This window comes from Pyrus communis, chromosome 6 (assembly GCF_041283825.1).
Source record: "Pyrus communis isolate YQ-2024b chromosome 6, ASM4128382v1, whole genome shotgun sequence".
Classification (NCBI taxonomy): Eukaryota; Viridiplantae; Streptophyta; class Magnoliopsida; order Rosales; family Rosaceae; genus Pyrus; species Pyrus communis.
In genome coordinates, this window is record NC_142570.1 from 23,043,100 (window position 1) to 23,055,161 (window position 12,062).

Consider the following 12,062-nt stretch of genomic DNA (forward strand, 5'->3'; position numbering starts at 1 on the left):
TTGAACTTCAGTGGCATACGATGGGCACACATCTTCCACTTCATCCATCCAGCTTGTATTCTATGGTTGAGGTCTTTATCCAACTCTCTGTTCTTTTGCAAGATAGATCATAGGTAGCGAAAGCAGTAGCTCTTTGGCACTTCCTGATCTTCAATCCTCACCCCTAACTCATTCGAGCCTCCATTTGCACTGAACTTGCACTCTATATACTCTATCATTGACCGACTTAGGCGAAGACCTTTAGATTCCAACACTTCTCCCCAAGGGTTAAACTTCGCATTTACTCCTTCATGAGTTTCATTTATCAACACTATATCGTCTACGAAAAGCATATACCAAGGAATATCATCTTGAATATGTCTTGTTAACTCATCCATTACCAATGCAAAAAGGTAAGGACTTAAAGATGAGCCTTGATGTAACCATACAGTTACGGGAAAGCTTTCAGTTTGTCCTTCATGAGTTCTTACGGTAGTCCTTGCTCCATCATACATATCCTTTATAACTTAGATATATGTTACTCGTACTCCTTTCTTCTCTAAAATGCTCCAAAGAATGTCTCTTGGGCCCTATCATAGGTCTTTTCCAAATCTCTCGATCTTCGTAAGAGATAGATTGCCTCCATGGTTGAGCGCCCTGGCATGAATCTGAATTGGTTGTCCGAGACCCGTGTCTCTTGCCTCAGTCTATGCTCAATTACTCTCTCCCAGAGCTTTATTGTATAACTCATTAACTTAATACCCCTATAGTTCATGCAATTTTGTATGTCGCCCGCCACTCATTTGGCATCTTCTTTGTTTTCAAAATCCTATTGAAAATGTTTGTGAGCCATGTTATACTCGTATCTCCCAAAATTTTCCGCACTTCGAACGGTATATCATTTGGGCCCACCGCTTTTCTATGCTTCATCTTTTTCAATGCTACAACCATTTTTTCCTTCCTAATTCGGCAGTAAAAGGAATAGTTTCTACACTCTTCTGAGTTACTCAACTCCCCCAAAGAAGTACTCATTTCATGGCCTTCATTGAAAAGATTATGAAATAACCTCTCCATCTGTCTTTGACCGCATTCTTTGTAACAAGAACCTTTCCATTCTCATCCTTGATGCACCTCGCTTGGTTTAGGTCCCTTGTCTTCTTTTCCCTTGCTCTAGCTAGTTTATAGATATCCAACTCTCCCTCTTTGGTATCTAGTCACTAATACATATCGTCAAAAGCTGCTAGCTTAGTTTCTCTCATAGCTTTCTTCACCTCCTTCTTCGCTATTCTATACCTTTCATCGTTTTCATCAGTCCTATTCTTGTATAAGGCTTTACAACATTCTTTCTTAGCCTTAACCTTTGTCTGTACCTCCTCCTTCCACCACCAAGATTCCTTTTGGTGTGGAGCAAAGCCTTTGGACTCTCCTAATACCCCTTTTGCAACTTTTCGGATACAACTAGCCATGGAAATCCCACATTTGGCTAGCTTCCCCCTCTCTCTATCCCAAACGAATTGGGTGATTACTTTCTCTTTAAAAGTGGCTTGTTTTTCTCCTTTTAGATTCCACCATCTAGTCCTTGGGCACTTCAAGGTCTTGTTCTTTGTTCTCTCTCTTTTGATATGTACATCCATCACCAACAAGCGATGTTGATTAGTCAAGCTCTCTCCCGATATAAGTACTAAATATAAGTACCAAGTAATATATTTATAATGAACTGTCCATGTAATTAATATGTTTGGATGATTAAACGATTTTCAATTTGAATAATTTTTTGTAAGATTGATCTTTAAATGAAGATTAATATACTAAATGGTGCCGATCGTTAATTTTATTCGGTCAACATGCCATTCGTAAATGTAAATGGAGACTATGTGCATCCCCAGGGATGCAAGTATTATCCTAAAAAATATACCTTGGCATCCAAGTGTAATATTTGAAAGTCCCCGGGAAAAGTTTCTTACTTATATCATGTGGTGGGCACAAATCTGATTGGGTGGGGGGTTGAAATCTCATCCTCCTTTTACTTAAAACGTTCGCTTCGGGTCCGCACAATTTCAATGGTTTCCTTTCCCTGTTGCATCCAGACTCCAGACTCTCTCACTCCCTCACTCCCTCCCCACTTTCTTTCCATGTCGACCTTTTCGGCCAAACCCACTAATGTGATCACCTCCCTTCACAACCACCACAAATCAATATTCTCTTTTCCAACTTGCCTGCCTTCCCTTTCAAAACTTCAGAAAGCTTCACCTGTTGTTGCTTTCAATGGCGCCAGGTTACAGCACAAGCGGCGGCGGACTAATCCCCAAACCACACTTCCTACACTACCCACTTCCACCTTCTTGCAAATGGGTTCTCAGGAAACCTCCTCTGAGACACCATTTTTGGTGAAATCAACTGGCTCGGAGAGTGCTTCCACTTCCTCTGCCTCTCAAACTGTGAGTAAATCAAAGTTTCTGCGTTTAATCTCCGATGGGATAGTCTCTTTCGTGTTGTTTCAATGGAATTTTGATAAAAGTTGTTGACAATGGTTTGATGTGCTACTATTGCAATTTGCAATTTACAGGTTGTTGGGGTTCTGCATCTGGTTGTTTCACTTGGTATTATTCTTGCAATGGACAAGTTTTTGAAGAAGGCATTTGTGGCAGCTTCCATTAAGTTCCCAAGTGCGCTTTTCGGGATGTTTTGTATATTCTCCGTTCTTGTTATTCTTGATTCCACTGTCCCTGCTGTGGCAACAAGCTTGATGAACTTCTTTGAGCCGGCGCTTTTGTTCATCCAGAGATGGCTCCCATTGTTCTATGTTCCTTCTTTGGTTGTTTTGCCCCTTTCTGTAAAGAGTATTCCTGCGGCTTCGGGTATCAAGATTTGCTTCATTATAGGTATGCAAGTTTTCGCTACTCTTTCTAATTTAGCTTTTAATTACTTATATTTTCAATTTGCCATGTTGGTTTCTGTTGTCAATGTCAGTGAATCAATTACTTGTTTGACCAATTTCTAACAATTGTGATGGGTTTAGGCTGTTTAGCAGTGATCATAAATAGGTCATTTGTTTCTAGATCACCCATACTATCATCCTAAAGTAAAAAGTGAAAACGCATAGAAAAATATCTAGTTAACTTGTTCTCAATGAAACAACAAAGATAAGACCGTGTGGTTCTCGATCAAATAAATGGATGAGTGGTTTGATTGAATAGATTTGATGAAGAAAGCTTTTGAACAGTATTGTGTAAGATTTCTTTTACCTAATCTTCCACCTCCATCGATGATGAGACGTCATGTTACCTCTTCGGCTGAGCACAAAATACTCAATTTGAAATTGCATAGTCAACAAACTATCTTTCTTTAACACTAAACTTCTTTGCTGTTGCCTCTCCCCCTCTCTCTTCTGGTATCTACATGCTTTGTTTTCCCCTGCTTTTATTACAGTTACATGCTAGTAATTAATGATTTTCTGCAGTTGGAGGCTGGCTGGTCACCCTTGCTGTTGCAGGATATACGGCAATAGCTGTAAGAAGAATGGTCAAGACAGAAATGACAGATGCTGAGCCTATGGGAAAACCCTCTCCTTTTTCCAATGTTGAAGTGTGGTCTTGGAGTGGGATCTTCCTGATATCATTTGTTGGAGCATTATTATCCCCAACAGCTCTGGGGACGAGTGCTCGAACATGCCTCCCATTCCTACTCTCATCAACTGTGTTGGGCTACATTGTTGGTTCTGGGTAAAACATATTTTTCCTTAGTTTACAGCATGAACATTTTTATGAAAAGTACATAAATATATAAACCAAATAATGGTTTTGATTTTAATACAAGTTACTGAAATTTGACATCTTCTCCTCCTTAAGGTCTCATGCCTCTGTTGACTTCTAATTTTCAGACTTCCATCAGACGTGAAGAAGGTTTTCCACCCCATTATCTGCTGTGCTCTGTCTGCAGATCTGGCTGCGTTCGCTTTTGGATACTTCTCCAAGTCTGGGCTTGACCCTGTTCTTGGTATACATCTGAAACAATATTCTTGGTTTTGGCTGAACATTGTGATTAAATGTAACAAATTAGAAAGCGAAATTTTAACAACTTGCACAAAATACTTGCCAGATACCAAATTAGCTTTTTGGGTCTCTTGGTTAATCCTGATTTTTCCTATTTTATTTGTTCCTTCTTTTTGGATGTGGTATTTTCACCAGTGTGCTAATTCCTGGTTTTTGTTTCTTCCATGCAATTTTATATAACCACAGAAAGGAATACCCGACGTACTATTTAGAGGATTAAATGGGCTTAATGTTATTAGATGAATATGAAGAATTACATAACATGGGTCTGGAGGGAAACATCTTATGCTTTGTATCGCGTCACAAGTTTTTTGAGGTTTCAATGATTTATAGAACACCTTTGATATCATTGGACAAAAAAAATGCTAATCTATTAGCATTAGACTTGTGGGAACCATGATGGTTCATGATACCCCGAGTGCTTTAAGTATGAAGATCGTCATTCTTCTTGATATTCACAGGATCTTACCTTACAAAGGTTTCATCTAATCCTGGAGCTGGTGATGTTCTGATGGGATTCTTGGGGTCTGTTATCCTCTCATTTGCCTTCTCAATGTTCAAACAGAGGAAGGTAAATAACATTTGAAGAGGCCGGGTTTCCCATAATTATTTGTTATACTTGTTTATTTTGGTTCATTGTTGTATAGAAAAACAGATTTTTTGGGGTTTTCCTGCAGCAGTACTCTTATAATTTTAACCTGATTCAAATTTGTGCATTAGACCAATTGCCGTCTTAACTTCCCACCAATATCTAGTTGATATGAAACCATATTTGAACATTATTTCTGCTCCCTACATATTTTCAGCTCGTCAAGAGGCACGCAGCTGAGATTTTCACATCTGTCATCCTGTCAACCATATTCTCGTTGTATTCAACCGCTCTTGTTGGACGTCTTGTTGGGTTGGAACCTGGTTTGACTGTCTCAATTCTACCACGATGTATAACTGTGGCATTAGCTCTCAGCATTGTGTCGTTGTTTGAAGGTACTAGTTCATACTTTTGTAGTTGTCGACGTGAAAACTTTGACCTCATAAACATGTTCTGAGTTTGACATGAATTTCTAAAATGTTACTAATGAAACCCGAGGCTATTCCTGTTTTATTATCTCAACTTTTTTTTTCTTTCTCTTTTCACAAAATGATACAACTTTATAATGCTTACAAAACAAAATTGCGTATGGTACATATCTGAAACTTGTATCCTTGAAATTGCAGGTACCAATCCATCTCTCACAGCGGCCGTGGTTGTCGTAACTGGTCTGGTAGGAGCTAATTTTGTGCAAGCAACACTTGATAAACTACAATTCCGTGATCCTATTGCTCGAGGGATAGCTACTGCATCAAGGTATGCATCTCCCCTGAACCTTGATCTGCGTGTGAAACTATAACTGTGAAAGTATAAACAAGTGGACCAAACTGTAAACAATTAGAAAGAATTGTTTAAACCATCTGAATATGGTAGGACAGTTTGTTGAGACTTCTTAGGTATATTGAATATTGAAGATTTTTACCTCCGGGCTAAAAGACATAAGCGTTATTAACTAGAACTCATCAGAGTGAGTTTAAGAAATCATAATTCGATTACTGTCTGTTATGCACTTACGGTGTTTTATTGTTTTGTTGCTCTAGTGCTCATGGATTGGGAACCGCAGCATTGTCAGCCAAGGAACCGGAGGCTCTCCCATTTTGCGCCATTGCTTACGCTCTGAATGGTATATTTGGCTCTTTGCTTTGTTCAATTCCAGCAGTCAGGCAAAGTTTGCTTGCCGTAGTTGGATGACACTATCAGCTCCTTAGTTTGTTCTCACAATTAGCTACTGCTTCGAAATCATTGTTTTTATTGACAGTGTATAGATATACACGACATTTTTCCATTAGGACAAGAATTCACGTTGGAAAACCGTACTACAAAGAACGTCAATTGTAAACCTGAACAAACACTCGTATTCGGTTATCTTATTGGATTTATGAACACTATCAGTTACTGCTGCACCAGAAAACTTAGTTGGTAGGAAGCCAGCCTGAATAGTTCGTTACAACTGAATGAGCATACCTTAACGCCATTGCGAACGTGTAAGCTGCAACTAAAAGAGAAGAACTTGATGTCACGAGGAATCGAAGAAATTAACTTAAAACGAGTTTAGGAGGTTTTAAACAGAGGACCAAGTGAAGAACAAGGGTTTTTTATGCCATTTTAATTAAGTTACAATTGCTCCCTAAAACTTTTCTGTGATAAGCAAGCCTGATTGTCATGAGATGCTAGTTAGGGCCCGGTGTCGTCGCTACAATACCCCGTGGCTTCAAGTGCACGGGGACGGGGAGATTAATGGGTAGGTAAAAGCCATAAAGGTTAAAGATCTATTTCTTTAAATCTTACATGTTCATTTAACGTTGTACTGAATACAACGTGATATTGTAAATTTTATTTTTAGTCTAATAAGATTAGAAGCTATGAGAAAGAACCATCTTTGGTCGTGCAGGCAATGCCACCACATAGAGGCCCGATTTTACGAGGCCCCCAATTATTGACACTGAAGATGAACAAAAGATCGGTAAAATTGAACATGAAGGATTGTCAAATCAGGTTACGTGTATGCCAATATATTGAACATCATGCTAAGCTCATTCCCTAGTCCCCATGAAAGAAGAAGCAAATACGTAATAAAGGAAATAAAGGGGCCCACGTTATCCATAGGGTTGGTTTGGTTATATAGAATTGAGATCCTCTTTGAATTTGTCCTAAACTAGCGCACTCAGGGATTCGGATCACTCATTTTAAATCGTGCGGTCCTTATTAGTATATTCTACTGATCCATCTCATACAAATCAAAAGTCCAAATCTCGCTCTCTCTCTTCAATGGTCCAGATATCCAGATCCTTAGACTTCGGTCACAGCGGTCCAAAGAGGATCACAAGGTTATATGAGAGTGATGCAACCAAGTATTGAGAAACTGAAATACTGAATAGATAAGATATATAGGTGAACCTCATAACTCAAATTTTCCATATATTTTGTTTCATTTTAATCTGTATAATACAAATATTCATCCATAGAATTACAACGTAAAGAAAGAGATGAGAGTGGAAAATAGGCATGCATGCAGTCTCTTACTTGAATTAAGTAGGTACAATCAATAGAGATAAGGCATGACAATGTAATTAGGCAAAGAGATTAATTTGATGAAATATTTCTAAGCTTTGGTTGCTTCTACTGGAGTTTTGGCCCTGGCTGCAATAAGCTGCTCGTAGAGGTCCCGGATCTTCAATCCGACGATGGTTTGGAAGAGGCCAGTTCCGTTGTTGCTGCCGGGGAAATCAGAGTGCTTCAACATTTGTTGGGTGACTTCTCCATAGAACTTGGTGGAGATGTTGCTTAGATGACTCTCCACATAGATCAGCTCATCTAATCTGTCAAATTGCCCATCCATCTCCAACAATGACACCTATTATATACATATGACACCACCATAACCAAAAACAAAATGGTTAGTTAAAAACGCTTTTGTGTAACACCGTTGTAGGATGCATATTGATGCGTCATTTGGTGAACAAATTTAGCAACAAGTATTAAATGCGTACCTCGTTGCTGAAGTAAGTGTCAGGGCCATAGTTGAATTTGATTCCAGGGTAAGAGCAGGTGAGCTTCCTTCCACAGGGAATCCATGAGATGGTGGAACCCTCATCAAACAAGTAGACTGGGTTGAAATATTTCACACCTTCCTTCATAATCAACCTCACTCTCAACACCTTCCCCTCATTGTCACCTGGAATCAATTGGGTTGGCAACACTTCTATCACTGCATCTGCGTACTGCTTTTGTGGATCTGCGTGCAAATCACAATTAACAAAAGATTATTAATAAAGAGCGCAATACAACAAACTGGGAGTGTGAAAATCATTTTTCGTACGTAAATCATGCAAAGTAAAGGTATGTGTGTGTGTGCGCGCGCTATCCACACACCCCTTTTTATTTCTTCCACACTCCTTAATTTCTGTCCGCTGATCTTCTTCAATTCATCCGATCAGACGGTCAAAAATTAAAAAATATGTGAGAGAAGTAAAAAAAGGTGTGTGGATATCACACCCCTATATATATTAGTGTGTTACGTACCAATATAAGCATCGAAATCAGGCTTTCGGGCTTCAATACTGGCTTTGATGCTCTCGAGACTGTGTCCACGCTCCGCCATGTCCCTCTAAATAATTCAAGTTTTAGCTTAATTAACACGGTTAATTTAACAAATTAGGTTTAATTACCTGAGGGTTAATTTAATTACCTGAATTTTCCATGCAAATTTAACCTCATTGCTGATGTCCAAGTAGATGCTGAAGTCCAACAGATCCCTAACTCGCTGATCGTACCTACACATACATATATTAATTGATTAATATTATATATATATATATATATAATTTTTTTTTTTTCTTTTTTTTGAGAAAGTGATTAATATATTTCTGAATGCATAATTAACTAACAGTTAGGTTCGTTACGAAGTGTATTTCTCTTTTCAAGTTTGACTTGTTCCCTCCAACAAAGCTTATAATAAGGTGGTTGTCCATGTTGGTGGAATTAATTAATTTATCATTGAGTAATTAAAGTACCAATAAAATAATCACTTAGGACTACGATCTATCTTAAGTTCGAACATCAATAATGATAAATCTAAAATCAATTCATATATTCCTCATCTCTTTGTATAAATATATCGTTATATAAAAAAATTACTTCTAAAATAGAAAGGAATGCCGCTTGGAACTTATAAAGGCCACAATTACATGGATTTCAAACAAAAACATGACATATATTGACATACAAATCCTTGATTGGCCAACTACATATGATACCAGCGCCCGCCATAGTCTTTTGATTGACCCAAGTGGATGTATAGTATTATTTTTCTTTGCTTAAATAAATACATCTGTTTGTGAAAGATATGTAAAGTAGGGATAATGGTTGTATACTTGTATATGCCAACTTTTACCAGCCTTGATTTCTTTTTCTCTTTTCTATTTACTGATGTTGACTTGGAAATATATTTTAAGAAAGGATATAGAGTATTTGAAGTTAATGCAAGATTTGATGCAAAACAGAGCACAATAATAATTCTAAAATTTATACAGTCGACTTCACTTAGTGCAATGCAAAATAGAGCACAATAACAATTTTAAAATTTATACAGTCGACTTCACTTAGTGTAATAAGGTTTGGTTATTGTTGTTGTTTTCTTTCTACTGATGTTAGTTGGATTATTTAGGTCAGTGAGTAAATTTGAAATTGTGAGCTACTCCAACATTTATTTATATATTTATTTGAAAAGAAGAGTTCCTTAAATTCCCTCCCGTCTACTTGTATATACATGGGAAAATATTTTCTTGTCAAATATTGACTTGATACTAAAGAAAATATCGACTTGATACTATTGGTCATGATAATGTTTGTAAAAATTATGTGGTCCTAAAAAAAGATAATAATAGTACTTTTACAAAATCGGTTTAGATGAATTTTAATGTAAAAATATCCGCTTATGTTAAAGAAGAAGTTGAAATAAATTACAAGGAAGTTTCTAATTAAGAACAAGTCCATGATTTCATGAATGTGTACTGATGAAAAATGATAAAGTAGTAATTAATTAGTTAATGAAAGTGATTAAGATGAGCAATTAAGTAGGCATACACTTACATTGGATGTAAACCTTCAATGACAAGAATCTTGGGGGGCTTGATGAGCTCGGGAGGATCCAAGAGACCAGAAACATGGTTGTAAATAGGCTTCTCAACAGCCTTCCCTTCCTTGATGGCCTTCACCTGCTCATACATAAGATCGAAGTCGTTAGCTCTTGGGTCCAGCGCGGTCACTCCTTTCTCCTTCCTCCCTGTCCTGTCCAGGGAATGGTAATCATCCAAGCATATCACCGTCGTGGTGTCGCTGATGAGCGTGTTGGAGTCAGGGTTTCCTCCTTTAGGCGGCTCCGCTGCTCCTCCAAACACGCTCGTCAGCCTCCTCATGAATGTGCTCTTCCCACACCCTGAGTCTGCTGCTAAACCGATAACAATCGTCTCTTGCTCGCATCTTATCACACTCACTCCAACTGATCTCCTGCTGCTGCTGCTTCTCTGCTTGTAGAACACCGCCACCTGCTGCTGCTTTTGGCCGCTGAACCCCAACGAGGAGGAAAACGAACACGTCGGGTTCAGCTGGCCACTTGTGTGCACTGCACAAATCGCCATTTTCCCACTACTACTACTCTCTCTCTCTCTCTCTCTCTATCTCTCTCTCTCTAGCTCTCTGTGTTCTTGGTTACTTGGTTTAATTTGGGAAAGAAAGAAGAGTTGGGAGCAGAAATAAGAAGCTGGAAGAGGTGATGGCAGGCAGTTTTTTGGGATGGAAGGGAAAAGAAAATGTTGGCTGATACTGCTGCTGCTGACGTGTCTTGTTGTTTTTGTCTGGGGTTTCTGGGACTACCCCTGGTTTTTTGATAAATTTTTCAAAGTGTTAGGAGGTAATGCTTAAGGTTTTAGGGTGGACTTCAATGGGCTTAAGTCAGTGGGCGATGGGCGATGGGCGACGTAGTCATTTCACACTTTTCTTTTTCCACTACATAGTAAAATAATTAGGTGGAAGCATACTTGTGTTTTTTATTATATTTGAGGAGAAAAGATGGGATTTTTATTTTTTAGTTTTATATATTTTAATATATTTTATATTTCGATGAGGTGGATGGGATGTACGTGATAAACGCAGGCATGGAGGGAGAGCAAGAAGAAGAAGCGTGGTGGTTATTTGTTGTGGTTTGGATATTTCATGTGCCACGTGGCAGTGGAGTGGTGGCTGGTTGAAGATTAGGGGTGAAGGGTGAGGAATGGAAAGAGATATAGAGAATTAGAGATAGAGTACGCGCCATCCACTTTTTGATTTGTGCAGCTCTCTCTGCTGGCTTGTCCATTTGTGGGGATTTCTACAGTGAGATACATCAGTGTTTTAACCGTTAAATTTTTATTTAAAATTGTAAATATTAAGATTTAACAGTTAAAATATTTAAAATATTCTGTATTTTAGATAACTTAATCCGTGTCATCTGTTAATAACATTTTTTTGCTTGATGAAACTTAAAACTCGTTTCAAGTAGTTAGTGCTGAACATTAAGCAACAGTCAACGAGACCAAAATATCCAGTTATTATCTTCGATATATTATATAAAAGTGTTTGTCTTTTCGAGATCCATGCTTTTAACGGGTTAAAATAAGTACATGTGAGTGACAGTAAACAAACACGTTAGTGTACAAGTTGCTAGCAGGTTCATTCATTTCAATCGGAACCTATTAAGGCCTGACTCTTAACACTTCATCGCATTGTGCCGTGTTAACTAGTCATCTACGGTAACCTCATATGATAAATCAAAGACACTTAAGCTTTGCTTACAGTTAATTGGCCTCTGAACAGAAGAGAAGCAGGTGGTCGTCAGCCAAAAACAGAGGTGAAATTCTGGAACCAGATTATTTCTCGATTCCACAGATCATATGGTGCCGTTCTATACTTCTCTTAATTAATTAGCACAAAAGCTGTTCTATCAGAAAGCAAGCTCCCCATTTAAGCAGTCTAATCGGAAGCTCTCACGCAGTGCATGCATATAATACATGCAATCAACTTTAATAATTACAGAAGCTCTCTCCGTACACACAAGTAATATATTAAGATTCGAAAAAATTAAGTTACATTCAGCAAGTGCCAACCGAAATGAAGAGAATAAAGGTACACTATCCCTAACTCCTAAGTTGGCTGGTTAATAAATCAAGGGTTCCAAGAGGTGCAGGGACCTGTTTGGTTGCCCCGTTCAAGTAGAGAAAACAACAAGACAGGTTTGGAATTTGTTTTGAACCAGTGAAGTCCAATTTCATCGCCCTCTTTCAACTGTCTCCTCTTGACGAATGCCGGGTGCCAAACCAAAACGTAACTGTTGTCGCTCTGCTTGAAAACGTACAGATGATGTGTTGTGTGTGTATCGCCGTCATGAAACGTAATTTGTGCACCCT

General features: G+C 38.3%; 2 protein-coding genes across 2 annotated transcripts; one reads left to right on the top strand and one right to left on the bottom strand.

The window, feature by feature from the left end:
• Positions 1 to 1,976: 1,976 nt before the first annotated feature.
• On the top strand, positions 1,977 to 6,011 carry LOC137710980 (plastidal glycolate/glycerate translocator 1, chloroplastic). The gene is made up of 8 exons (XM_068450163.2): positions 1,977 to 2,417; positions 2,546 to 2,861; positions 3,440 to 3,701; positions 3,860 to 3,975; positions 4,493 to 4,602; positions 4,838 to 5,015; positions 5,247 to 5,376; positions 5,661 to 6,011. Exons 1-8 carry the CDS (start codon positions 2,040 to 2,042, stop codon positions 5,809 to 5,811), a joined length of 1,641 nt encoding a protein of 546 aa, XP_068306264.2. The 5' UTR covers positions 1,977 to 2,039; the 3' UTR covers positions 5,812 to 6,011.
• A 1,001-nt stretch (positions 6,012 to 7,012) lies between these two features.
• LOC137710461 (phosphoribulokinase, chloroplastic) lies at positions 7,013 to 10,643 on the bottom strand. Its single transcript, XM_068449483.2, has 5 exons — positions 9,712 to 10,643; positions 8,309 to 8,393; positions 8,143 to 8,227; positions 7,611 to 7,855; positions 7,013 to 7,474 (listed from the first exon to the last, which is right to left on the bottom strand). Exons 1-5 carry the CDS (start codon positions 10,257 to 10,259, stop codon positions 7,223 to 7,225), a joined length of 1,215 nt encoding a protein of 404 aa, XP_068305584.1. The 5' UTR covers positions 10,260 to 10,643; the 3' UTR covers positions 7,013 to 7,222.
• Positions 10,644 to 12,062: the final 1,419 nt, after the last annotated feature.